Source organism: Cyprinodon tularosa, unplaced genomic scaffold (assembly GCF_016077235.1).
Source record: "Cyprinodon tularosa strain WSP-4 unplaced genomic scaffold, ASM1607723v1 ctg552, whole genome shotgun sequence".
NCBI lineage: Eukaryota > Metazoa > Chordata > Actinopteri > Cyprinodontiformes > Cyprinodontidae > Cyprinodon > Cyprinodon tularosa.
Genome location: NW_024039288.1, coordinates 636,531 through 663,170, shown reverse-complemented (window position 1 = coordinate 663,170; position 26,640 = coordinate 636,531). Strand labels below are relative to the sequence as shown.

General features: G+C 42.5%; 1 protein-coding gene across 1 annotated transcript in view; it reads right to left on the bottom strand.

Annotated features, from left to right (window-relative positions):
* Positions 1 to 4,046: 4,046 nt before the first annotated feature.
* Positions 4,047 to 26,640, bottom strand: part of ptprr (protein tyrosine phosphatase receptor type R) — a 60,691-nt gene continuing 38,097 nt past the window's right edge. Inside the window, exons 9-16 of the mRNA XM_038305213.1 lie at positions 23,406 to 23,595; positions 21,721 to 21,805; positions 20,431 to 20,510; positions 14,815 to 14,952; positions 13,796 to 13,906; positions 13,557 to 13,714; positions 13,366 to 13,479; positions 4,047 to 5,116 (exon numbers count right to left, since the gene is read on the bottom strand). Coding sequence (XP_038161141.1) covers positions 5,023 to 5,116; positions 13,366 to 13,479; positions 13,557 to 13,714; positions 13,796 to 13,906; positions 14,815 to 14,952; positions 20,431 to 20,510; positions 21,721 to 21,805; positions 23,406 to 23,595 — 970 coding nt within the window. The 3' untranslated portion in view covers positions 4,047 to 5,022. The remainder of the gene's footprint in view (positions 5,117 to 13,365; positions 13,480 to 13,556; positions 13,715 to 13,795; positions 13,907 to 14,814; positions 14,953 to 20,430; positions 20,511 to 21,720; positions 21,806 to 23,405; positions 23,596 to 26,640) is intronic.

Sequence of the window (26,640 nt, the reverse complement as noted above, 5' to 3'; positions counted from 1 at the left end):
AACTGGACACAGAAACTCGTACAGAAAACAACTACTTTAGTTTTATATCACATTCTGCTCTAAAACGCACAATTCAATACAATTCTTTCAGTGTTTTTGACAGATTGAATTATGTCTAAAAAAACATTGAAAAAAAATTTTTTTTTTCAATTCTTTTAGTTTTCATGAGTTTTTTATTTCCCTCCTCACATTGACAGAACGGGCTTATATGCTTATATTCTGGGATACTTTGGTGGATTGTCTTCTTGATTTAAATTCCTGCTCCTGGTCATAATCTGTAGGGCTCTTCTAACTGCATTCAGTTCTAAATAACCTTAATAATCATTGAAAAGCAAAAAATAGTAATAATAGTAAAAATAAGCAAACTGTAGAAAAATAAACATTTTACGTTGATGCAGTAAAATAATGTATCACATTAAAAGCACGATGACAGTCCGCACCATTGTTAAATTCAATCACATTTTTGGTAGACAGCGGCGGGATTATCATCACTGCTTCAAAGAAACATAATGGGTGTAAAAAATCTGTCCTAGGAGGGTTTTTTTTCTAATCTCTGAACATATTTTGCCTATATCACTTTTCCCTTACAGTATTTTTTATGTTAATAACGCTGCCAGCATCTGGCCAAAGAGGCACAAACATTATATATTTGATTAGCTTTCTTATTTTGGTTTAAATTGACAAAACTGGGCTTTATCTTATTTGAGTAACATTTTAAAGAATTACATCATTATCAGTTGATTAAAGTATAAATGTTTACAATTGTTCTTTAAGTTACATTTTTTGGTTTGTTTTTTGACATTACTGGGTAAAAGATATAATATAATCATTCTGCTGTTCCCTTAGAATAAACTTGGAGACTATTTAAGGATAAAAGTTTGTCATTTTATTATAAATCAGCTGAAAAAATAAACTTAAGCGGTTATTATTCAATAATTTATCGTCCTTATATTTTTTAAATATTTGATAAAGAAACTATAGATTCTGCTTTACATTCTCATTCTTTCTAAAACTCTTTAGTTTTTAAGAGTATCTGTAAAAAAACAGAAACTACAGGAAGCCCAGTCTGTTCTGATTGGCTGTTAGGTTTAGCTAAGCCAATGGGATCAGACGTTTAATTTCCTGTATCTCCTTCCCTTTATTATCAGCTCCAGCTCTCAGATTGGTCCGTCACATGAGTGCTGCATTAACTGCAGAGTCAAACAGTAAATACTATGCAGATATTACTTTGCAGTAAATCAGTCTTCAGAGAATATTGCACCAGAACAGGCCTTCATCTACAGCAATATTAAAGCACACAACAAGAGCAACTAAAGCTAAAATCAACTAATTGCTTTTCTTTACTACAGTTAGCAGTGAAGCCGAAGCTTTAAACATTTATTGTATGGCTAAATAAAGCCCCATTCAGGAGCTAAGAACCAGCAGATAAACTGGATTATAGACTCACTGACAGAAAAAGAGTTTAGCACCCAGGAGAAATTGTCTAGTTTTATCATTTGGTCTACACTTAAACCACTGATGGAGATAAATGGAAAAGATGAAAGTTCTAAGGAGCAGTGCCTGACAGTCAGAATAATGAGCAGCAGACTCAGAGGATGGGTTGGAGAGAACGCCATTTAAGTACGCTACAACTGTCCATCTAAAACCTTTTCACTCCTTTCATCTGTAAGGAGTGTCGGTTGTTCAGAAAACACCCGACGCAAAGGCGCTGAAGGCATAGGTCTAATTGCTTATGACTCATAAAACCAACAACCTTGTCTTGTTACCTAAAAGTTAAAGACAGGATTATTTACGGAATTACACATAGGCTGCCATGACTTATACTAATTATTACTTTCTCTTTGTCGTGTTATTGCAGGATGTAAGCAGTTTTAACACAAACCAATCATCTCGTTATCACGAGAAAAGAGCTTTATTATCTTTAGATAATAAGAAAATCAGCTCGTTTTCTCCGAAAAAACCACCGTGAAAAAGTATCCGAGTGACAAGACCGCTCTCGGCTTCCGTAGGCAGGACTTAGTCGTTATGATGTTTATTTAGCTTAAACACATTGTTATTGACATATACAGGTGCTGGTCATAAAATTAGAATATCATGAAAAAGTAGATTGATTTCAGTAATTCCATTTAAAAAGTGAAACTTGTATATTATATTCATACATTACATACAAACTCATATATTTCAGATGTTTATTTTGTTTAATTTTGATGATTACAAATGACAACAAATGAAAATCTCAAATTAATCATATCAGAAAATTAGAATATTACTGAAGACCAATAAAACCAAAGGATTTATAGAAATGTTGGCCAACTGAAAAGTATGAACATGAAAAGTATGAGCATGTACAGCACTCAGTATTTAGTTGGGCCTCCTTTGGCCTGTATTACTGCAGCAATGCGGCGTGGCATGGAGTCGATCAGTCTGTGGCACTGCTCAGGTGTTATGATAGCCCAGGTTGCTCTAATAGTGGCTTTTAGCTCTTCTGAATTGTTGGGTCTGGTGTATTGCATCTTCTTCTTCACAATACCCCATAGATTTTCTATGGGGTTAAGGTCAGGAGAGTTTGCTGGCCAATTAAGAACAGGGATACCATGGTCCTTCAACCAGGTACTGGTAGCTTTGGCACTGTGTGCAGGTGCCAAGTCCTGTTGGAAAATGAAATCTGCATCTCCAAAAAGTTGGTCAGCTGCAGGAAGCATGAAGTGCTCTAAAACTTCCTGGTATGTGGCTGCGTTGACCCTGGACCTCAGAAAACACAATGGACCAACACCAGCAGATGACATGGCACCCCAAACCATCACTGACTGTGGAAACTTTACACTGGACTTCAAGCAACGTGGATGAAGTGCCTCTCTTCTTTTCCTCCAGACTCTGGGACCTTGATTTCCAAAGGAAATGCAAAATTTACTTTCATCAGAGAACATGACTTTGGACCACTCACCAGCAGTCCAGTCCTGTTTCTCTTTAGCCCAGGCAAGACGCTTCTGACGCTGTCTGTGGTTCAAGAGTGGCTTGACACAAGGAATGCGACAGCAGAAACCCATGTCTTTCAAATGTCTGTGTGTGGTGGTTCTTGAAGCACTCACTCCAGCTGCAGTCCACTCTTTGTGAATCTCCCCCACATTTTTGAATGGGTTTTGTTTCACAATCCTCTCCAGGGTGCGGTTATCTCTCTTGCTTGTACACTTTTTTCGACCACATCTTTTCCTTCCCTTCGCCTCTCTATTAATGTGCTTGGACACTGAGCTCTGTGAACAGCCAGCCTCTTTAGCGATGACCTTTTGTGTCTTGCCCTCCTTGTGCAAGGTGTCGATGGTCGTCTTTTGGACAACTGTCAAGTCAGCAGTCTTCCCCATGATTGTGTAGCCTATAGAACTAGACTGAAAGACCATTTAAAGGCTTTTGCAGGTGGTTTGAGTTAATTAGCTGATTAGAGTGTGGCACCAGGGGCCATCAATTTTGAACCTTTTCACAATATTCTAATTTTCTGATATCATGAATTTGAGATTTTCATTTGTTGTCATTTGTAATCATCAAAATTAAACAAAATAAACATCTGAAATATATGAGTTTGTATGTAATGTATGAATATAATATACAAGTTTCACTTTTTAAATGGAATTACTGAAATCAATCTACTTTTTCATGATATTCTAATTTTATGACCAGCACCTGTACAGTAATATATCTTTATGTTGTATTTTATTGTGTTTTATAATTTTTAGCTATGTTCAATTGTTTTAAAGCTCTCTACAAATAAAGTTGATGATGACTTTCCTTTTATAATACAAAATCACCAAGGCCATAAAAAAATGCAAAAAGAAAAATTTACACACAAAAACGAGTACAGATGGAACAAACTGACCAATGTCTTAACTTTTAACTCTCCTCTTAGTCTGCAGATTTACCCTCCTTCGCGATCGGCTAGCTTGGTTGGCCATTCTCCCAACATTGACCATCAGTTGACTGCGACCCGCCTGATACTCGCTGGAAGTCGAGGCCTGGCTCCTATTTTAGTGGTTTAATTATTTTTTTTTTTTAAAAAGACAGAAATGGTGCTACACTCTGATCTGACATTGTTTCTCAAACCTTTACATGTGTGCAGTTTATCCTCCATTAGGTGCCAAACTATTTTTTTGTCAGTTTTTTTAAAAAGAAAATGTGATTAAAGAATAAATTCAGTGCTTAAACTGAGACTTTTTAGGCATTTTAGTTGCATTTTTAAGTTTTAAACCATCATATTAAGAGGAAAACTTTAAACTGAAAGGTATCTTTAAATGGTTTCAAGCAGGACATTTGGATTGTCTGGCAGTTTATCATAAAACTCTGGACCTGATTGGACATTTTCTGATCCGTCAAATTCTTGATTATCATTTTACTTCCATATTGTATTTAAAAAAAAAAAAAAAAACGCATAGTAAAATAAAAACAGAGTTATTAACGTAGAGCAGCCAAAATGTCTGACTTTAAATGAAGCTTCATATTTGGAACATTGAAATCACTTCTTAAAATAAACCACTTGTTAAACGTGACGTTTTCCAGACTTATATTAGGAAAATCTAAGGGATGAGATTCCAGGGAAATGCTGCTGGTCGGGGTCACACACACGGCGGACCATTAAATACTTCTAGAGCAGCTAAAGCTAAAGGTGCAATCAGTTAACAGTCGTTTTCCAAGATTGCTGATAAGAACATCACACGTTACAAAAGAATTGAAAATCCTATGGGACACAGAGACACGTGTCACACAGGGTTAGAAAACAATGTCAACCTTCCCAAGGTCCGCCGGGTGACAGACGTCCATGGAGTGTCACTGATCGGCAACTAAACATCCGGTGAAGAAGAAGAAGAAGAACGGGTACATCCCAGAAGCTGAAATTTACCTTCTCCTTTTTCTCTGCACACAGCTTCCACAGTTTGTCATCCACTAACGTCCAGGAGTCTCACCCAGAGAGAGAACCAACGCTCATCAGATGTTTCTGTAAACACTCGGGGTCCCACGGCAGGGCGGGGGGGGGTCTCACTGGCCAGTTTCTGCTGACAGCTGGGCCTCATACAGACTCAGAGCGTGATGGACGAACTCGTACTGCTCCCCTGTTTGAATCATACCTCCTCTGAACCAGAGAGACCAGGTAACATCAGTTATTGGGGCAAAATGGGGAAGAATTAAACACCCAGCTTAATCTTAAAATTAAAATAAATTGAATTAAATGACTTTATACTAAAAATCACAAAAAATAGAAGATTCCTAAGAAGGGTTAAGGGGGACAACATTAGATAAGTAAATATAGCATGACATAAATTTATACTGAAATAAATAAATGTATTATTAAGTATTTCAATTACACCTTTAAATACACGATTAAATAATAACAAATCTCTCACTCTAAAAAGGAAAACCAGCAAGGGGTTTTCTTTCTCATGGAAAAACAACCAATCAGATGTCAGCGTTTCAGTGGAAGCAGCTCTAGCTCCGCCCACTGAGTTTGACAGTAGAGCATTTTTAATGACTCCAGCATAAAATACATACAGTGAAATAATGAAATGTATATGCAAATTAAACAATTAAAGATTATTTATTGTCATAAATCAAGAGAAATTTGGATTTTTCAATGGTACATTTATTTATTCAGGGTTTATACAGGAATGATTAACTATTATAATGCTCTTGTAATGCTATCAACAAGTATCCATGACTCTCTCTCATATATATATATATATATATATATATATATATATATATATATAAAATGATGACCCGCAGAAACCCTGTCATTTCATTTTACATTTCCTACTTTAATGTCACCTTGCAAAAAAGATGAACTGTCACCAGATTTCTGAATTCACAAATTCCTGATAATACATTTTACTTTCCGGATGCCAGCAGATGTGTTTCATTTTGATACAGAAATGTTTCGGACCAATAAAATGCAGTGATTTATCTGAAATCAACACATCAACCAGAGACGGAGAGCTGAAGCAAAACAAACATGGCTGCGCCAGTTTTAGGTAAAACAGCCTTTTTTTTTTTTTTAAACGATCAAAAGGAATTCGATTTTTGTCTTTGCCGATGGGAAGATGGTTACTGGTTCCTCCTTTATCAGTTAACTCCACTAGTTGTGAAAAAAAAAAAAACTCAGGAATGTGATACAGCACAGCTGCCACTTGATTTACCCAATCAGATCAGAGAATTGTACTAAATGTCCCTCCCAGATGGACACTTTTAGTTCAATTTGAATTCTACATACTATCCATCTGGCTGATGCTGGGTTAAGTTTAATGGTAATTCAGATATTTACTGACTTATTAAATAATGTACAAACAGGTGAAGGAATTAAAGAAAAAAATCAGGGAAACAAAGAGATTTTAAAAAATCCTATGAACAAAAATTACTTTCAACGCAACAAACTAAAGGTTGTATTTCTCAGTCCCTTAAAAACTATTTTGTTCTCAGATCAGTGAACGCAGCATCCTGCTGTGTGTCCATGAGTCACTCTGACAGCAACCACCTTCAGTGTGGAAGCTGTAGCTGAATGCAGAAGATTCCATTAGCTACTTATGAGTCTACAGGGAATTACACAGACTGCTGTTAGGGATGCTAACCATGCTAATAATGTTATCCTAAGATGCTTAAGGTGGTTTAAAATATAAAGGTTTAGAGATGCAAGAGACCAGATAAAAAGCAGAGCTTAGACTAATCTCTCACAAACAGCCTGAAAACACTACAGACTACTGATCACCACAATAGAGCGACAGTCTAATACTATGTTCAGACCGCTAGCAGCAGGAGCAGCAAAAACGCATGTGCTGCTTCATTTTTGATGCTGTACATGTTTAGTTCAGATGCGCGGCTGAAGCATCTTTGTTGTTCTGGCTGCTCGATGGAAAAGTGGGCCTGATGCCCTATCCTAGCCTTTCTTTGCCTGTAACAATGGCAGCTATATTTGCTGTGAGATAAAAAGTAAAAAAGTAGTTTTAACGTTTTTATGTGAGAAAGTCGACCTGAAAGCTCAGTTCATCCAGATTACCATCCTGCCTTCAATTATCATGTCTGTCAGAGCTGCTCAGACCCCATACACCGGCGGTGCTCTGTCACTGGGAATCCTGTTCAACAGCAGCCTCTGGCAAGGTCACCACTTTGTGGTTTTTCCACTACTGTTCGCGGCAGCTGGAAGTAGTTATTATAGTTTTTCACGTACGTAATCCAAACTGAAGGCAACAGAATAATAAAATCAAACATATTTTGCTGGCAGATTTCGGCATTTTAAGTTAATTTAGGCATTAATAAACCGTTTCAGAGCAGTGATCATAGCGCTCTGCATCAGCAGTGGTGTGTCTGTCTCTCTGCCAACTCCCAGATCAGCTTCTCTGATTGGTTTATGGGGCGCATAGAGCAGCATAAGTTCAATTTTTCCAACTCCAGCTGCTGCTACTTTCGCAGCGCTTCCGATTCTCAGAAGATCGCGCTGCTCCTGCTGCTTATAACGCGCTGCAGGACCTTTTCCGGTGCCAAGATGTGCATCAACCATCGCCTTTGCATGTAAACTAGCTGCTTCTGCTGCTTTAGGTGTGAACGTAGCATAAGACAGAGAAACAAATCTGAGTTTTCCTCTTATTGAATTTAAAACGAAAGTTACGTATGTAACTACGGTTCTATGAATCCCGGATGACCGCCAGAGGGCGGTGCTGAAAGCACTGAATGTTCCCTTCGGGCATGCGCAGTTCGAGTAATTATACCAACAGAGTCACACCTGTGACACCAGATGACCACTCAGAACCTATATAGCCTGGTGTCATCCTTTGCTCTGCTCCTACAGAATCTTCTCGCAAAGCAAGGATTCTGAGTGACAGAGAAGCTCTGGCGGTCATCCGGGATTCATAGAACCGTAGTTACATACGTAACTTTCGTTCTATTTCATCCCTACTGACCGCCAGAGGGCGGTGCTGAAAGCACTGAAGGACTAATGCCAACGATGTCACAAGGAATCCTGAGCACATACCTCACAGAGGAGGCCCAGCAGAACCTTGTAAAAGGACCTGACCCAGGGGATGAGGGGCAGCCACATTGACACTGTAGAACCTGGTGAAGGTGGTTGGGGAAGCCCATGAAGCAGCAGCACATATAGCTTCCAGCGGAACCCAGGAAGCGGTGACGCTCCTGGTGGAATGTGCTCTCACACCGACTGGCAGGGAGCAGTGACCTGCAGCGTAGGCGTGGCAGATGACACTCATAATCCAATGGGACAGACGCTGTTTAGAAAGAGGGCAGCCTAACCTTGGACCCCCATAGAATAGGAAAAGCTGGTCCGAGCGTCTCAGATTGGCGGTGGCTGCAATTTATGCCTCCAACGCTCTTACTGGGCACAACAACTCAGACTCATTCTCAGTTGTACCAGATTGAGGCTGAAACCGAGCCAGCCGCAATGGCTGGTTACGGTGAAAAGGAGACAACACGGTGTCTCACGGTGTCTGAACACCCAGTCAGCCTCCCAGGGGCCATGCCCACAGCTGGAGACGTTGAGGGTTGGGGTGCCATATCTGTCCCCCCAACTGAGACAGCAGATCCCTCCTTGCTGGAAGACGCCATGGAGTACCGTGACACAGACTCCAAAGCAGCGGGAACCACGGCCGCGCTGGCCAGAACGGAGCTACCAGCAACACTCTGTGGCCCTGCTCGAGAACCCTCCGTAGAGTCGGCCAAATCAGTGAGAGGGGTGGAAAGGCATACAGGAGAACCTGCGGCCATGGATGAGCCAGTGCATCCTGGCCCAGTGCGCCCGCCATCCCGGTTAGGGAATACCATAGGGGGCAATGGGTCAACTCCTCTGTGGCGAACAGATCTACCTCTGCCTGCCCAAAGAGGTTCCAGATTATGCGCACTACGTCGCAGTGAAGAGACCACTCTCCCGGAGCAGGTGCCTGGCGGGATAGAGAGTCCGCAACCTGGTTCTGCCGTCCTGGCAGATACGCTGCGCGCAGGGTACACAGACGGGGAAACGCCCATTCCAGGAGATCCCTCGACACCTTCAAGAGATGTGCTGACCTGGTGCCACCTTGGTGGTTTATATGATAAACAACAGAGGTGTTATCTGTCCGAATCAGCACGTGCCTTCCCTCTAGGTGGGGCAGAAGGCACCTGAGGGCCATGTGCACAGCCCGCAGCTCCAGCACATTTATGTGTTCGGTGCACTCCCTTGGGTCCCAGAGACCCCGAACAGCTCTGTGTTGCCACACGGCACCCCAGCCCATGAGTCTGGCATCCGGGGTGACCACCTCCCTTCGACACACTACTAGCCCCATTGGAACACCACTGGACAAAATGGCCCCGTCTCGCCAAGGAGCTAGGGCATGGGGGCAGCTCCTGGTCACCATTAGCCTGCGATGCCTGTGCAGCCTGGCGTCTAGGCGAAAGCTGTTGAGCCATCGCTGCAAGGACGCAGAAGGAACAGCCCTAAGGGCACGACACGAGTGACTGATGTCAGTTTGCCCAGCATTCGCAGGAAGATGATGTAGGGAAACTCCCTGCCCAGTCTGAATCGACGGACAAGCTGGAGTATGTCGTCCACCCTGTGAACAGATGGACGGGCCATCATGGTAGCAGAGTCCAGATGCATCCCAAGAAAGGTGGTTGTCTGAGATGGAACAAGACAACTCTTTGCCAAGTTGACTTTGAGGCCTAACAGTGACACATGAAGTAGAAGCTGGGACGTATCCCGAGAGGCAGCTACCTGAGAGGGAGCACAAAGAAGCCAATCGTCCAGGTATGGCAGAATCCTGACTCCGGAGGCCTGTAGAGGAGAGAGGGCTGCTTTCACGCATCGAGTAAACACCCTCGGGGAAAGGGAGAGCCCGAATGGGAGCACCCGGAATTGCCAATGGCGCCCCCGATAGGCAAACCTGAGAAAACGGCGATGTTCTGCCGCAATAGGCACGTGAAAGTAGGCGTCTGTCAGATCTACTGATGTAAACCAATCTCCCGCCACAATGGTCTGAAGGACCTCTGTTATGGTGAGCATGTGGAAGGGAAGGACCTTCAGGTACCGATTCAGTCCCCTTAGATCTAAAATAGGGCGAAAACCGCCGGTCTTCTTGGCCACAAGGAAGTATGTGGAGTAGTAGCCTCTGGGTTGCCGCAGAGGATCTACAGACTCGATTGCCCCCTTGCCCAGGAGGGCGGAAAGCTCCTGGTCTAGTGCCTGAGATTTCACCGGGTCTGTGATGACAGTCATCTTGACCCGGTGTGAGAGGGGGGGCCGCCGTCGGAACTGGAGCCTGTAGCCATTGGTTAAGGTGGCAACCACCCATGGATCTACGGCATGAGCAGCCCAGAAATTCAGCTGCTGATGGGAAAAATGTCCGACGGCTGGCCCGGTGGCATCATCTTCTATCCCCACGGCCCCTGGGGGCTCTGGGGGGAGGGCGTCCAGGATTGAGGCCCGGGTCTGTCTAACAGGGCGGCAGACTGGCTCACGAAAGTCCCTCCTCGGTCTCTGCCGCACATCATGGGGATAGGAACCAACAGGTCTGCCACCAGTCTGAGGTCGTGGCTGAACGCTGGGGGTAGTGGCAGGGCGGCCCGAACGCTGGGGAAAGGCAGGTATGCTCCTGCGAAGGCCGGAAAGCTGCTGGCTAGTCTGGCGTGCCTGAGCAGTCCGTTCCAGCGCCTCCAAGGCAGCTGATCCAAACAGCTCCCCTGGTACAACCGGGACACCCCTGAGGGTCCTACGGCATGCTTCAGTCAGAGGAGACTGTGCCAACTAGACCTGTCTACGAGCTTGGACAAGGAAAGACATGACCCGTCCAAGCTCTCTGGTCATCAGCGCGAAGGCCTGCAGCGCTGCGTCACTATAACCAACCGACGCACTTGCACCACCAGTGTCCTGAACAGATGCAGACAGGGCAAACATGAGGTGCGCCAGAGAATTGCCAAGGCGGCCAGCACGCGCTCCTGCATTGTACGCCTTACAGAGGAGGTCATCTGTAACCGGACATTGAGTCCGCGGGCACCGGACATCAGGACGCAGGGCTTCATCTGGTGACACAATCAGTGAAGCAACAGCTGGTTCAATTGCTGGCATACGGTCGAGGCCGGCCTTCAACGACTCATGCATGGCAGCTAATACACGACCATCTGAGGAGAGACGCGACAGCGCTCTCGGTTCCCGCCAACAGGCGTGTAACTCCTTCAAGTACTCCTCTGATGGAGGTACAGAAAAAGGAGTAGGAGCCCTTCCACGTCTGAAAAAAGCACTGCCGGAGCTGGATGCCTCTCCTTGTGGGAGTTCCAGCTGCAGCTGCTTCAGGGCCATAGACATGACCTCCCGCATGGAACCGTCACCGGCCTCTCCAACCGCACTCTGAGATGAAAATGAACCAGCCTCAGAGGCTTGAGAGGACCCTGCCTCCTCCTCATCTCTAAAATGAGAAGCGGAAGCAGCCAGAGAGATAACGTCATCCTCTACAACCAGCTCGGGCATTGGTGGGGAAGAGAGCCCAACCACTGGGAGCGAGGGATCAGATTGCCGTGTCTGCAACAAGGACTTCATCTCTGCCAGCTCTGCTGACAACTGCTCCACCCTTGTGGACAGGCCCTGGTCAGGTTTGGCCCGCTTCCTCCGGGGGAGAGGCACAGATGCTGTGGTCCCACCACGGCGCTTAGAACGCTTGGGGGGAACCACCTGCCCAGAGGGCGGAAGGTCCGAGCCCTCCTGGGGGCACAACTGGGCCAACCGGGCCACCCTCACTGCATGGGGCATAAAGCTGCAGTTCATACAGGGGTTCTCAGACAGCGCCTCCAAAAGGTGCTCATGTCCAAGGCAGGTAGGGCACAGGTCGTGGCCATCCTCTGCCTGCAGGGCAGCCCCACAATCTATGCAGCTGTGAGAGCCATCCATGTCGAAGGCCGACAAGGCTTAAAGAACAGAAAGTTATCAAAAATCGGGAGAGGGGGCGCAAACGCAGCCGTCACCAATTACAGCAGAGAAACGAAAGAGGCTGCGAGCACAAGGCAGCCGATACTGGGAGAGGGGGCGAGAACCGCTACCGTCACCAGGTATAAAACCAATAAACCAAAAAAGCTAACAACGTTAGCTGTATGGAAACTTAAGTTGGGAGTAGGAGCGAACAACGCTGCCTTCACCAATTATAGCGGATAAAACAAGAGAGGCTGCGGACACAAGGCGGCCGATACTGGGAGAGGGGGCGAGAACCGCTACCGTCACCAGGTATAAAAGCAATAAACAAAAAAAAAAAAAAAAAAAAAGCTGTATCGCAACTTAAGTTGGGAGTAGGAGCGATAAACGCTGCCGTTACCAATTAAGAGAGCAGACCAACGAAAAAGGCTGCAAAAAAGGTTGATATTGGGAGAGGGGGCGAAAACGCTGCCGTCACCATTTATAACTAAGCAGACCGATGAAGAAGGCTGCAAACAAACCAAAAAAGGCTAACAACGTTAGTCGTCTCCAACTTCGGCAAACGAAGTAGACCACACTTGGTTGGAAGAGGGGGGCGAAAACCGCGGCCGTCAGTAATTATAGCAGCGCAGACCGGTGAAAAAAAGGATGCAAAAGTAGGGAATATACTGGGAGAGGGGGCGAAAACCGCTGCCGTCACCAGGTATAACACCAACAAACTAAAGAAGCTAACTACGTTAGCCGTATATAACTTCGGCAGTGAAGTTATTCACACTGGGAGTAGGGGCGAAAATGCTGCCGTCACCAGTTCGAAACAAAACAGCACGAAGCTGTAGGTAAAAAGCTAAAGCCGGGAGAGGGGGCGCGGACGCTACCATCACCAGCAAACAACTCACTTACCGTAATCTTCAGAATCGACCCGTTGCAGCCCTGGGAGGGCGGAGAATAACCACAACTCCGGTCAAGAGACAGGGGCTTCAGACAACGGGGAAGTTAGCGAACCGCTTGCGAGAAGAAAAAAGGAGCAGAGCAAAGGATGACACCAGGCTATATAGCTTCTGAGTGGTCATCCGGTGTAACAGGTGTGACTCTGTTGGTATAATTACTCGAACTGCGCATGCCCGAAGGGAACATTCAGTGCTTTCAGCACCGCCCTCTGGCGGTCAGTAGGTATGAAATAGAACTCCTGTTACAGATTTTAAACTTATCTTATTAAATAAGACGAGCTTGTATATTTTTCTTTTAGTTTGTGTCGATAACCTAGAGGGTTTTACTCTATTTCTACATTTTTTGCACTGTGAATAAAGACAGTTGTGTAAATGTTTTGTGTTAAAGTGGAGATCCAAAAAGAAGATAAATATTTCCTTTAAAAACAGCAAAATAAAGAAAAAATAGCAGATAAGACAAACGGGCAAAATAAATAAGAAAGGAAAGGGTTAATGGGTTTTTACCTGTCTGCTCGGAGCTGGCAGGTGATGCTCAGCACGTCCACCACCCCCTCCACCAGCAGCTGCCGGCAGCCTATCGTCGTGGCGATGAAGCATCCCGTCCGGCCAATCCCAGCACTGCGAGCGCAAGAACAAGGCTGTGAAGCGTTTTAACACATTGGACTGTTTGGGGGAAACAAACGGTGATTCAGTACCTGCAGTGGACTATAACTGGTCCCACGGAGTCGGCGGCACGTCTGTCGGCCTCCACGTCTCCCATGAGCTGCAGCAGCGGCAGCGCCGAGTCCGGGGTTTTGTGGTCGGGCCACGACGTGTACCAGTAATGCTGCAGAACGCGGGTTTGATTCCCACACTGCTCAGACACACAGAGAGGTCAGCTCGAAACCTGAAGCCGTTTTTAAATCAGCAGGCTGCAGGAGGACGGAGAGCGAACCTTCAGAGACAAGTTTCGGGTCGTGTAGTGTTCGCACTCTCTGACGCCGTTCACCAGCACCTCCACCTTCCCGTAGATGCCCCGCTTCTCCGGCCAGTACAGGACACACTTCTGCAGACACACGGCGCTCTCAGTAACACAGATCTGCAGAAGCTTGACAGATTTTAATGTTGACAGATCTCTATATTTATTAAACATTGATGATGTTAATGTTTTTATGGATGTTGATGAACATCATCGTTAGACAAAGGCATCACCAAAGTCGGTCCTCGAGGGCCGCTGTCCTGCAGGATTTAGACGTTTCCCTGCTCCAGCTGATTTACATTGATAGCTGAATACCTGTAATGATCAGAATCAGCTGTGCTAAAGCAGAGAAACCTCTAATACCTGCAGGACAGCGGCACTCGATGACCGATTGTGGGGATGTCTGTTTTAACATGATGAACATCTCGTTTAGTGTTAATCTCGTATCCTTCCTATTATGCCACTTATTTCTAATCCAGGTTTGATCACTTTCAGAGGATTTTACACTCAGCAAAGTTTTTGTTTTTAAGGAATCAGAGCAGCGCCAAAGCCAAAATGGCTCTTTTCCTTTATGTCTCGGGGTCCGGTGTTCCGTCAGATCAGCATACCCATAATCAATACGCATGCGCAAGACATCAGATTTGCATTTATCCATTTAGTTTCGTTTGAAAAATTATATAATCCCTTTAGTCATGTACAAAAAAAAAACTATTTAAGGTCTGATCGCCTTCAGAAAACAACAAAAAGTAAGTAATTAAACAGTTTTTTGTGCATGACTAAAGGGATAAACGCCCATTGAGGTAGTTTAAAGTTTATTTTTCGTACAAAACTAAAGAGATAAACTAAAGAAGTCAATGGGTATTGACTATGGGTATGCTGGTCTGACAGGGTATGCTCGTCTGACAGAACACCGGCATCCATAAACTGCTTCAGCTCCCATCAGGAGCTACAGTCGGCCTGTGGAGACCAAGAACCCGAACACCTCCTCCGGTTACCTCGTTCTTCTCCTTCAGTTTGGTGATCATGACGATGACGGGCGACTCCTCCTGCCACGCCATCTGCCAGAAGTCATTCACCGTGTTCACCATGGGACCCTGAGTGGCGATGAAGGCCCTGCTGTCGCCTAGGTAACCCTGAGGAGAGCCACAGCTGTGTTACTCTTTTTTTTTCTGAACATTTATTCAGGTGAATATAAAAAGCACAGTGTGGTGATGTTCCCTCCCTCAGGACCATTTTAAACTACTCGGAAAAATCTCAATCATGCTCAGACATATTAAGTACAGTAGGACAAAGAGTTCCCGTCTGCTTCTGCAGAGCTTCCTGACAGGAAGGCGGTCCATTGTGTGAGAGTCTGAGAGCAACATTACAGACTTCAGCAGGAGTTCACTTTCACAGCGTTTCAGCAGCAGGAATCTAGAAGAACAAAGAAAAGCTGCAGACATTCCAGACGAGCTGTAATGACAGATTCCTTCATGTTTTCTTCTTTTCATTTTCCTGAACTGATGAGGAACAGCAGAGCAGACGCCCAGAGAAGCTCAGACACAACAAACCACCTTAAAGCCTTTTAAGGGTAGAAACTGCATCACTTTCAGCTTGATGCAAATATTCAGATGTTTGTTCTCTTTGCTGATCTACGTCTGTCATTTAATTCAATGCACTTTATTTCTAATGCCGTACGCTGTACGATTTTTTTTTATTTTTGCTCGCAGCTGCAGCTCACATTGTACGATGAAACTGCAGGGTTTAAAAGTTCACAGCTCACGAAGTATGTTCTTAAACTGTGCGGCAGGTACAGTGTTTGCGCTGCTTAAAGCAACGGGTCACCGCAGATGTCTTCCGGGACATTGAAGAATAAATACCAAGGCTTTGTGAAATCAATTAAATCCATGATTTAAAGTTTATTCTATTTAATAACTCTTTGGAAGAAAAATAAAATGTCCAATTAGTGATAACAAATTTCTTCTAAAGGACCCCCAACCCCCACAGCAAGCACAAGGGGAAAGTGGAAAAAAACACTTCATTGTCAAAAAAACAAGCAAATGTTCTGTAAAATATGGAAGAAAAACAGTCTCATTGGAATCTGCCTTTTTTGTACATTGAATTTTAAACACTTAATTATTTTACACACTGCATTCCTTGCACTGAATTTTTATCTGTTGAAAATTCAGCTGCAAAAGATTCCCTGCAAAAAAAAAGAAAAAATTCAGCTGCAAAAAGTTCGACTATGTTGACCTTCTGATGAACTCAAGCCAATGCAGTCTTCATGCGGTAGAGCAGCTTTAAGCCAATGAAATTAGCTCATTTGGTCAGGGAAAAAAAGTTTGCAGCCGGCAGTGTGTTCCAGATCAAACCAAGAGCCTTGGCAGACAGGGCTGTGGCACTAGCTGTGTTCGGCTCAGTTATTTCACCAAGTCTGATTAGATGAAAAACTCTAATGGCTGTAGCTACCTGAAGTTGTGTAATCATATGTAATTAACAAGAAAAATGAGCGAATGAGCTAATTTCATTGGCTAGAAGCTGCTCGCTTGCATCGAGTGTAGATTGCTTCTGCTTGAGTACACCAAAAGGTCAACACATTTGCAGGCACATTTTTTGCAGCTGAATTTCTACCAATTAAAAATTCAGTGTAATCCAATTTCAATTTGTAATAAATTCAGTGGTGCTAAAAAAAAATTTAGGTGCTAAAAAAATTCAGTGTTTAAAATTTGGTGTTAAAAAAAAGGCAGATTCCAATGAGACAGTTTATCTTCCATACTAAAATACTACAAAGGATCTATAATACTTGGGATGCAAGTTATTGATTAATAGATTATTCTAACTCTGATTGATCTTCATGATCAACTAACCATTAGTTGATTTCTTTTGTATTAATAAGGCTATGTCTGCTGAAATAAAAAGATGGTACATCTATTTTAACTTGTTATTCTGCAAGCTGTATTAAATAATGACTGAAAAAACAAACAGCAGATAACAAAACAGAAACCCATTTGGTTACTAAATACAGGGTTTATACATGAATGTGTAACTGTTATTTAATGCTTTTTAATCCTCTTTTAATGCTCTTCAAATTAAGTTTAATGCCATCAACAAGTACCCATGACTCTCCCGAGTTCCTCGTTTTCCAAATTCTCTAGCCTTTTCTCCGCCACAAGCTTCTTCTCCGAAGCATTTTAATGCCACAGTTATCAAATTTAATGAATTTTAATGCCAATTAAGGCCTTGATTTAAAAAATAATAATTTTATGACTTTTAATAAAAACCCTGAAATAAAAAAAAGATTATTAAAAGATGGGAAACACTAATGATTTCCAATAAACAGAGATATAAAACTATTATTAACAAACAGGGTATGTCGCTCCCACATACTGTCAGACTATTTGCTTTTATGAAGTGGACTCTAACTGTGAGCTAATGCTAAGTTCACACCGAACGTGATTTCAGCAGCAAAGAAGCGTCGGCTTCTTCAGTTTTGATGCTTGAACACAAAGGTCAGACGTGCCTCAGGAGCATCACAGATTACATCCAGTAAAGTGTGTCCAGATGCGTCTAAAGCTTCTGCTGCTCCTGTGTTCAACTGCAGTGAGCAGCTTTGCTATATGTGTTGTGATAAGGTGGTAAAAAGTTATTTTTAATTAGTGGTGTGCCGTTATTGCCGTTTACGTGTTACGTCAACGCCAGACTCTTACTGGGCGATTAAAAAAATATATAGCTGTTAATCTCTTCTCAAAGTACCGTTGTTCTCAGTCTCAAAGTTTCAATATGACAACCAATCAGAGTGCCCTGTCTCGATATGAACCAATCAAACTGCCGGATTGGCTCGTCAAATCAGGGGGCTTCTCTGGTCTCGCTATCGAAATCAGACCTTTTTAGCGCCAATCAGATGGCTTCGGTAGTCTCGATCCAAGAAGGCCCTTTCGGCTGCGCTCGGCTTTTATGGGCAGATCGTTTGTTTTTAGCTTGTTAGCAGCAGCGGCAGCCATTATAACTCGTCCGTCTGTCTCTGCATGTAAATAAGGATCCAGTCAGTGACATGACCTGATCGTAGCGCATGAATTATGAAAGAAATGACGAGAGTTATACTTCCAAATCATTTTAAATAATGTTTTAAGAGTGAAATTTTGCCGCAAAAACGTAACGTGTCTATACTCCTTAGAGCCTGCTTAAAATGGGTGAAATGCAGAGTAACCTTTGGAAAAAATAAAATTACTTTCAGGAGTAATTTTACAGCATTGTACTTTTTTCTTTGACTGAAGTGAAAACAATATGAAATTTTGCTCCTATTATTTATAATAGAATAGAAAACCCCTCTGGGAGCTGGGTCTACACTACGTAAGCTGTGATGATTTTCACCTTGATATTTTAGCGCAGATTAATATCTGGCACCAAGGCTGTAACTTTGTGATGAAAGTTGATGGAAACTCATAGGGTAGAGGCTGATGGACCTACAGTTACTCCACCGGAACATTAAGTTTTTGTATTTTCCAAAAATGAGCTCAAGCATATATTTATTGAATACTTTCCTATTATTGAGAACACAAAAGAACCATATTACACTAATATTTATAATTAAAGATGTTAGAGAGATGCATTTTATTGCATTATATATATAGGGCCCAAAAACATAGAAAAATAAAGGACAACAGCCGATTCTGATGCCAAAATCAATATATCATGCATCCCTAGAAGTACAATTTTAATTCCATCCATCCAGAATAAATACAGATATGCTGCATATTAAAGATAGCATACAATGTTTACCTTGTAAACTTTCTGTTAAACCTGGAGATATATTGCATGTTGCATATCCCAGTAAATCTGTTTCCCCTTTAAATCTGCAGCTCTCTCTACTTCTCTCTGCTCTCTGTTTAAAAGATTTATGAACCTCTTTACTAATATAATGATGCCAGAAACTAAATTTCAAGATATGTAGAAGCTCTGCAGTCTGGTTCTGTCTGTACAATAAGAAAATTTTAACCTGTAACTAGGAGTCATGGTCCTCTGAGAAGCCAAGCTTGTTTTAACTTGTAAAGAAGAACACAACATTTAAAAAATGTTTTCTCAAGCTTCTTGCAATATAATAGAGAAAAAAAAAACACGGACTCGAAACGCTCTGAACACAGATAGCTGCACCCAACTCCATTACCTCTGGCTACAGTACATGAGGCAAAAGGGGAAAGAAATTATTGGTGTGGACGTACCCCCACCATTATTGGGGGTACGTCCACACCAGTCCTTCAGAAAGTCATGCCCGAGTCTGGCGCAGATGGATATTTGCAGGCGAGAACAAACCTGCTTCCAGGTCTTCCAACCTGTGTAGGCCTACCATGTTGAACGTCACCTGCTAACTTGGATGCAGCTATAAAGCTGCCGGGTTTGCTTTAGTGAAAATGTATTTATAAGAAGTTTCCTAATGGAAACCTCAACAACACTAAAGCTATTTGCGTCTTGTGCAATGCGGAATTAGTTTACTGTGAGAGTTCTTCTAGTCTCAAAGCATCCCTTAGCCCAGCGGTCCCCAACCTTTTTTGCACCATGGACCGCTAAATGACAGACAATATTTTCACGGACCGGCCGGGCGGGGGGATACGATCCAGTAACATGATAAGACTGGCATAAAATCAAAAACAAACAGCATAAAAATAAAACAAGCCGGTCCCATCTAGGCGTAATCGGAGAAAATTACACATGAAGTGTGCTTCTGAAGTCCAGTCTGTAACCTCAGAAAATCCCGCTTCACAAAGATAGGATGTTATAGATAGGATGCATCTTGAACTGAATTAACATGTGTCAAGAGGCACAGATGCACCGACTGATGTAATTGGGAGAGAATACCGCAATTTTTTATATTTTTCAAAATAAAACTTCACTCAGACTCTGATCGTCGATAAATTATATATATACATTTAAATATACTTTTTTCTGTGCGGCGCGGTACCAAATGACCAAAGGACCAGTCAGCGGCCCGGTGGTTGGGGACCGCTGCCTTATTTTTTTGCTCTTTGTAAATTAAAGAATAAAACAGGCTTAATTGGAGGAAGTTTCTTGTACTGATTAAAGGAGTTTACATCAATTCTAGCAGATCACACTACAGACAGCGAGGTTCTGTTTGCCTTGATCCGGATGACTGAAACTTTGCACAGGCAAAATAAAATCAAAGGTTTTACATATTTTAAAGAAGCCAGGGTTGATTGGTTAAATGATAAACATACTTTAAAGAGAAAACCAGGCAATTTCCTGCCCTCCCTTAAAATCTCTAAACCAAGTAAGACATATTTAATAGTGCAGCTTTTTTAACGGTTTAAAAAAAGAAAATGTCATTTAGAAAAGAGAGTCAGAGCAAAGCAGACAGATGTGGAAAACCAATTATAAACTCTTAATGGGAAGTGAAAAAAAAAAAGCTGGAAATTAATCATGCTCGTCTGTAGAAGGTTTGAGGAAATGACACCGCTCCATCGCTCCCTACCCGTACCAGAACATGACGGCACCGGTCCGATTAGCGCCATTAGCTCTGTGAGCGGGAGGCTGGAAGAGCAGACAGCTGGCAGAGAGACGAGCAGTAAACGCAGCTAAAAGCAAAGAGAACATTCAGCTGTCTGAAAGTTGTTACCCACCCGTATGTAGTTAGCATTGATGTAGGAGCCCAGCGGGTCATTGCAGATCTTTGACTTCAAGATAACTCTGGAATGAGGATCTAAGACAGAAGAAGAGAAGGATTTCCTTAAACCTCATGTCTTTTTGGTGCTTACAGTAGCATTCAAACGCCAGCAGAATGGCAGCCCACTTCCCTGCAACACCCAGCAAAAACTCCCCCATGAACCCAACATATTTTTTTACCCCGACTCCACCCTTTCACTGAATTCCAGGGTCTGAAAGATTGATATTTAAAAAGGAATTGTAGGGAACAGTCAAGGACCCATCAAGGAAAGTGGGGAAATTTTGAATGCTACTACTGTAGGATAAAACAGGTAAATCTAAGGGGATACGATCTGGAAAATGGATGTATTTCTTAATCACAGAGACCAGATGATAAGGAAACCTGGGATCTAAACAGAAAAACTTGATCACTTGCTGTTGCAAAGCTGCAGGGAACAATAATTTTTCATCCTTATAGGTTTGAAGATGTAAAGAAAAAAAAACTACTGGGAAATCTGTTGAAATTTGGATCCCAAAGATGCGTTTATGGCAAAAACAGGTCAGGGCCTGCAATGGAGCCCTGAGGGACGCCATAAAAAAAACTGGATTCAAAACTAGAGGAACCGCTTGCTTTCTTTCAGAAAGAGAGAGTCATGTTTTCACATAATTAATGAAGGTTTAACCTCCACTGATTCGCATCTGATTGGGAAATCCCTCCTTGGGACCCTGAGCTCCTGACGCGGATAAAGATCGGGATCGATTAGCTGACAAATCACGAAAACATCAGCTGTACTGAGATCAGCAGAGCTGTTAGACTCATGTTTTAGGTTTCAATCACCTCACAGTTCAGAGCGAACACATTCCTGCAGAACACAATGAACCCTCTGCAAAGAAAACAGAAACTGGAACAAAGGAAGCCGTTTGATTGACAGCAGCTCTTGGTGAACATTCCCACTCTTGATTGGCTGCAGGAAGGAACAGTTCTGTTTTTGATAACCCCGCCCCCTCCCTTCCAAAACACAAGTTCACAATACAAAAACTGTTTGTTATGCAATGTCTTAATGAGAATAAGCCCCTAACTGAGAACAGACTGTGCTCAGAGAATAGCAGCGTGTTGATGAGGAGGAGGGATGCTGAAATATTCCCCGTACTTAGGAATGTTGGCCTTTAACATTGAATGTATAAAACATCTTCCTGGTTCAACAGGAAACGAGGGATGATGGCTGTTTTGGAAATGTTGCTACTTCCTAGCAACACAGACTACTTACTGGGCAGGATGGTCTTGTATCTGTTCTTAGTGCCGTGGTTTGGAATATCCAGCTCCTTGGGATCAATAAAATTCATCGGTATTTCCTGAGATGAAATGGAAGACAGAAGTTAGTGATAAAACACGTTCTCCTCCAGCTAGGCAGACATCACGGAAAGTTAGCAACTAGGTTAATGAAGAGAAGAGCGGTTCAGGTGGATCTAGATCAGGTTTTTAATGAGTCAGTCTCTGCCTCATTTCTTTGACTTAACAGCTGATATGATCGGGTAGGAAAAAAAGGTTGGATCAAGTTTGTTTTGAGCTTTTCCTGCTAAATATGTGCATCTGAAGGGAAGTTTGTGAGAAAAATCTGTTCCTGCATTTAGTGAATTAGTCCAAATGTTAGAGGAAGTTACAAGTTATTTATTATCTTTGGTCTTAGTCAATACTCCTTCAGGATTTCCAGATTTCTTTTGCTTAATTTTTTGATCAATTCTCTTTATGAGATAGATAAACCAGCGTCAGACTGAATTCTGGATGCAGCCAATCTGAACCTAATGGCAGAGATAACTTTAGGGATTACAAATATATTATTATCTAGAGACTATTAGTAACAGGAGGTGAAATGCGACGCCAGACGAGCTGAGCATGTGGGACGTCACAAGTACACTTCTGTTCCAATTGATCCATATTTATGCTGTGTTCTCCCGTTCTCCCACACTTTCCTGTGTTCTTCTCAAGAACATACTTGGCGAGGACAAGAGTCTGTAATCGTGCTCTTGTGAATTGAGAAAAGGCCTCTATGTTGAAACTGAAGCCTGAACAGCTTCCAGGCTCTAAACTAAACCTGAACCCACATGCTGGAAATATTCCTGAACCTGAACAACTCACTCATTCCATTTTCAGATTTCTAAATGTCTGTAGAGATTAAGAACATGATGCTGACTGAACACTGAAAAATGGATCATATTCCTCAGCCCACTGCAGGTTTATCTGCAAAACATATTTCAAGACTTAAAGCTTTTATTTGGACCCAAGTTTAAGAGATAAAAGTAAATATTTATCTGAATCTAGGTGGCTTAAGCGGAAGTAATTTCTTTTTATGTTTATCTCGGGATAATGATGCATATTTGTAAAAGCTGTAAAAAAAAGAAATGCCTTGATCCGTGTTAAAAAGTTAAAAAACAATCCTCTAGACTTTATTTCCAAGGTTGAAGACGTTGCGCTTCCCATCCAGGAAGCTTTCTCAATTCAAAATGCCAGGAACAGCGTTGAGTTTGAGGCTTTATACAGTAGCCCAACAAAACGGTGTTGGGCTACTGCAACAGTGTTGTTAAAGGGAATTGTTGGCCTGGCTGAATACAATTCCCTTTACTGTTATCCCTTTGAGAGACATAGACAGGTATGGGCTATTACAGGCTAACAAAAGAAGCCAAACGACCCCCATTCCAAGGGACGGACCCGTTCATCCGGGTTAATTTGCATGTTTTCAAATCTGAGCTACTGTATAAAATCTTGAATTCAACACTATTTCAGACATTTTGAATTGAAAAAAGCTTCCTGGATGGGAAGCGACACGACTTCAAACTTGGAAACAAAGTACAGTGGATTGTTTTTTAACTTTTTTGGAATGACCGTGCATCCAAACTGATCTTCCCTGTTTTGTACTGTGGTCACTGTGAATCTTAACCCTTTAAATGGACTTACAGCGAACTCTACATGCAGCTTGTGCGTGTTGCTGACGACGTCTCGGAGCTGCTGCCTTGTCAGCGGCCGTCCGGCTGACAGCAGGTACTCTCTGGCGGCTGCCTCTCTGGGGGTCACCACAGCGACATTGAGGGGCTCCACCGAGCCGAGGGCCGACATGTCCAGCACCAGAGACACGTTAGAGCCCCGTCTGCACAGGAAGGATGGGAGAGGACACAGGTTTCTGTCAGGAGTGGAAAGACTTTCTCTTCCTTCCTGCTTTTTATTGAAGGGTTAAGTTTTTTTGTTCAAACTCTTCAGAACTTAGAAGGAAAATGTCGACATTTTGGAGAAGATGCTCAGTATCAGCAACAAGATCTTTTTTTATTTGGATCATGTCCATTTTGCTCCATGTTAACGGACCGCTTGAGCGGAGTATTTATAACTGTGTCCTCAGAAATGTTTGGCAGAAGCTGTGCAGAAATCGCTGCTTTTACTCTTAAAACTGTTCATCTGGGAATTTCACCAAGACAGGAGATTCCTGGGATCTCCACCAACCAGGTGAATGATTTAAGCTGGTGTCTGCAGCCAAAAAAGTAAATAAGAAAGGAAAGGAAATTATTAAATCTATGAATAAACATGTTTGGAAACCTAATTGATCAATAGATCAGGGAGGAGGTTGTTTAAATGAAACTTTGATGCTTTTTGCAGATGGAAGATGAAAGAATCACTAAGATTTAAATCTGATGATTAGATTGAGGCGCCTCTGGTTTTATCTGTTCTTGTAGATTCGCTCATTCAGGACGGTTTGTGGGCTCGGTACACCCGATCGCCAGGACACGTTAGTAAGGGGTCCAAAGTTTTCTTTTTAGATCTGCTGCTGTTGGGGCTGATTTCCTCACCGATGACCCGGCTGAGTTTGATCCTCAGCATTTTCTCTCACCGTCAAGTAAAGATCAGTTAAGCTGCTTTAATGTGAGAGAGGGGCTACGTGTCGGCCCGTTTCCCCTTCAGGATGCCGTTGCTTCCAATTTGTTTGATTGCTGATTGGCTGGCATCCAGAGTGGACAACAGACACCCAGAAAAACATCCTGTTCTCACTGCTGAGGCTCAAATCTTCCTTCCCTTTGTTACCTTAAGAAACATGATGTGCGCCCCCCCAACCCCCCACCCGTCCTCAATCATGTAACCACAACAAAATGGCCTCCAACCCTCAGAATGGTGGACCTGTTGCTCCTCAGAGGAGATATTTTCTTTTTTCTCCCCCATAAAGTGCAGGAAATGAACTGCAGCCCTGTTTTAAAGAGCTGCTAAAGACGCAGCAGAAGGAACCAGCTTCTGATGCTTCTGACTGGAGCTGGTTTCACCATGAGGGGCGCAGAAAACCTCCAGACAAACAGAAATGGTTCCGACTGTCAGATTAACATTTTTTTCAGCATAATCAGATGTTATTTAACGGACCTAATTGGACCGGCGCCCATTTATGGAGCTGGAGCGTTAAAGGAAAGCTCTGCTGGAGTCCAACATCAACAAGAACAGTCCTTCAGCCGTACCAAGGTGTTCAAACAATCAGGCTTACATAAGACCAGCGTCCGATTTAACCACCACGCCTCGTATTGTTAATGGCATGTGAGAGGAAGAGATCATTAAAGCCGAGGAAACTGAAGCTGTCCGAGATGACGGATTAAAAAACTTCTAGAATGTGTAGTTCTATAGAAGCCTTTTCAATTTCTTGAAGAAATACAACCGATTTAAAAACTTCATTGACCAAAAAAAAGATTCTGCTTTAATTTTTTTTTTTTATCAAAAATTTTTTAACCAAAAGAAACAGAATTATTGAAAAAGATTTTTACAGATTTTAAAAACTCTCCTGCTTAACAAACATCTGAAAATTTTTTTATTTTTTTTACTATAATCTTTACTAACATGAATGTTAATGTTACATTAAGTCAGGAAAAATTCAAGCAACTATTTTATTTATTAGATAAAAATACTAAAACAGCCAGAATCACCTTTAATGCAGAAAAATAAATAAATAAATCTTTTAAAAGATGAAATTGTCCAGTGAGCTGTTTCCAAACGAAATGTATTTTTGTTTTATACTTGTGTAAACAAAGTGACAAATAAAATCTGTCTTAAGTCTAAAAATGAAATGGAGATTTGACTTTTTAACAGTTTTGTTTTTCATTCCTTTAATTATAACTAACTAATATATGAATATGTAGAAAATGATAGAAGGTATAAAAAGGACAAGATAAAATAGATAATAGTGGTTTGTAAACATCTGCAAGCGGCTAATTGTTTTATTAATAATGCATATATTAAGTGTTTTAGAGTAGCTGATTATCCTGGCTGTGAGGGTTTCATGGTTCCCATCAGCCTGCGGGAAGAGACGGTTGGTTTGTTTCTCTGAAGCGCGTCCCTGAAGTCTGAACGGTCCGACCAGGATGTGTGGGATCTGCACTAAGCTTCACTGTGAACCAGATCAGCCTCTGATGAAGGATGTCTGAGGTGATGGTGCCCAAAGCTTCGCTCAGTGAATTTTAAATCATAAAAATCTTCAGAGGATTTAAACAAACATCATCATAGAGCATACATTCAAAGGATGGCTGCTCTAAACAAAATCAGACTTCTGGCTCTAATTAGATCCGCTCTTCATTTCCCAGTGTTTTCCTGAGATAAGAAACGTGAGTCTTGAGCTCAGCTTGTAAAAAAGTCCCTGAATTCAGCTTCAAACTGAGGTTTAAGGAAGACCTCAGGAACGTCGGGGTTAATGAGACTCAACATGGAGGAAATAAATCCAAGGAGACCCCTCCCTTTAAAAACCATCCCATGAACAAACAACACCTGAAACCGAAGCTACGTGACTGACTCACAGTAACCCCTGAAGAGGCGAGCGTCTGCGTTTCCTCTGCTGTCTGTTAAACCGCTACGATGAAAAATGAACGGCAGTCAGACAGAAGCAGAAACCAGGCAGAGGAGCCGCAGCCCTGCGGTTCCTGAAGCAGCTTCTCCTCTTTTAGCAGGAGATGTTTAAGCAAGTTATCTTCTTCACACCGTTTTCTCCTCTTAGAGTCAGATATCCATCAGTTCTTAAATTGAAACATCCATTTTGTCGCTCTATATTTTTATATTAAATTTCCAAATTTTGAGCTCAGTAGAACATTTTTATTGTGTATATGTATGGATTAAAACATGGCCTAATGTGTATAACCTTGTAAAAGACTGGAAGGAAAAAGATGACTGAATGATGTTT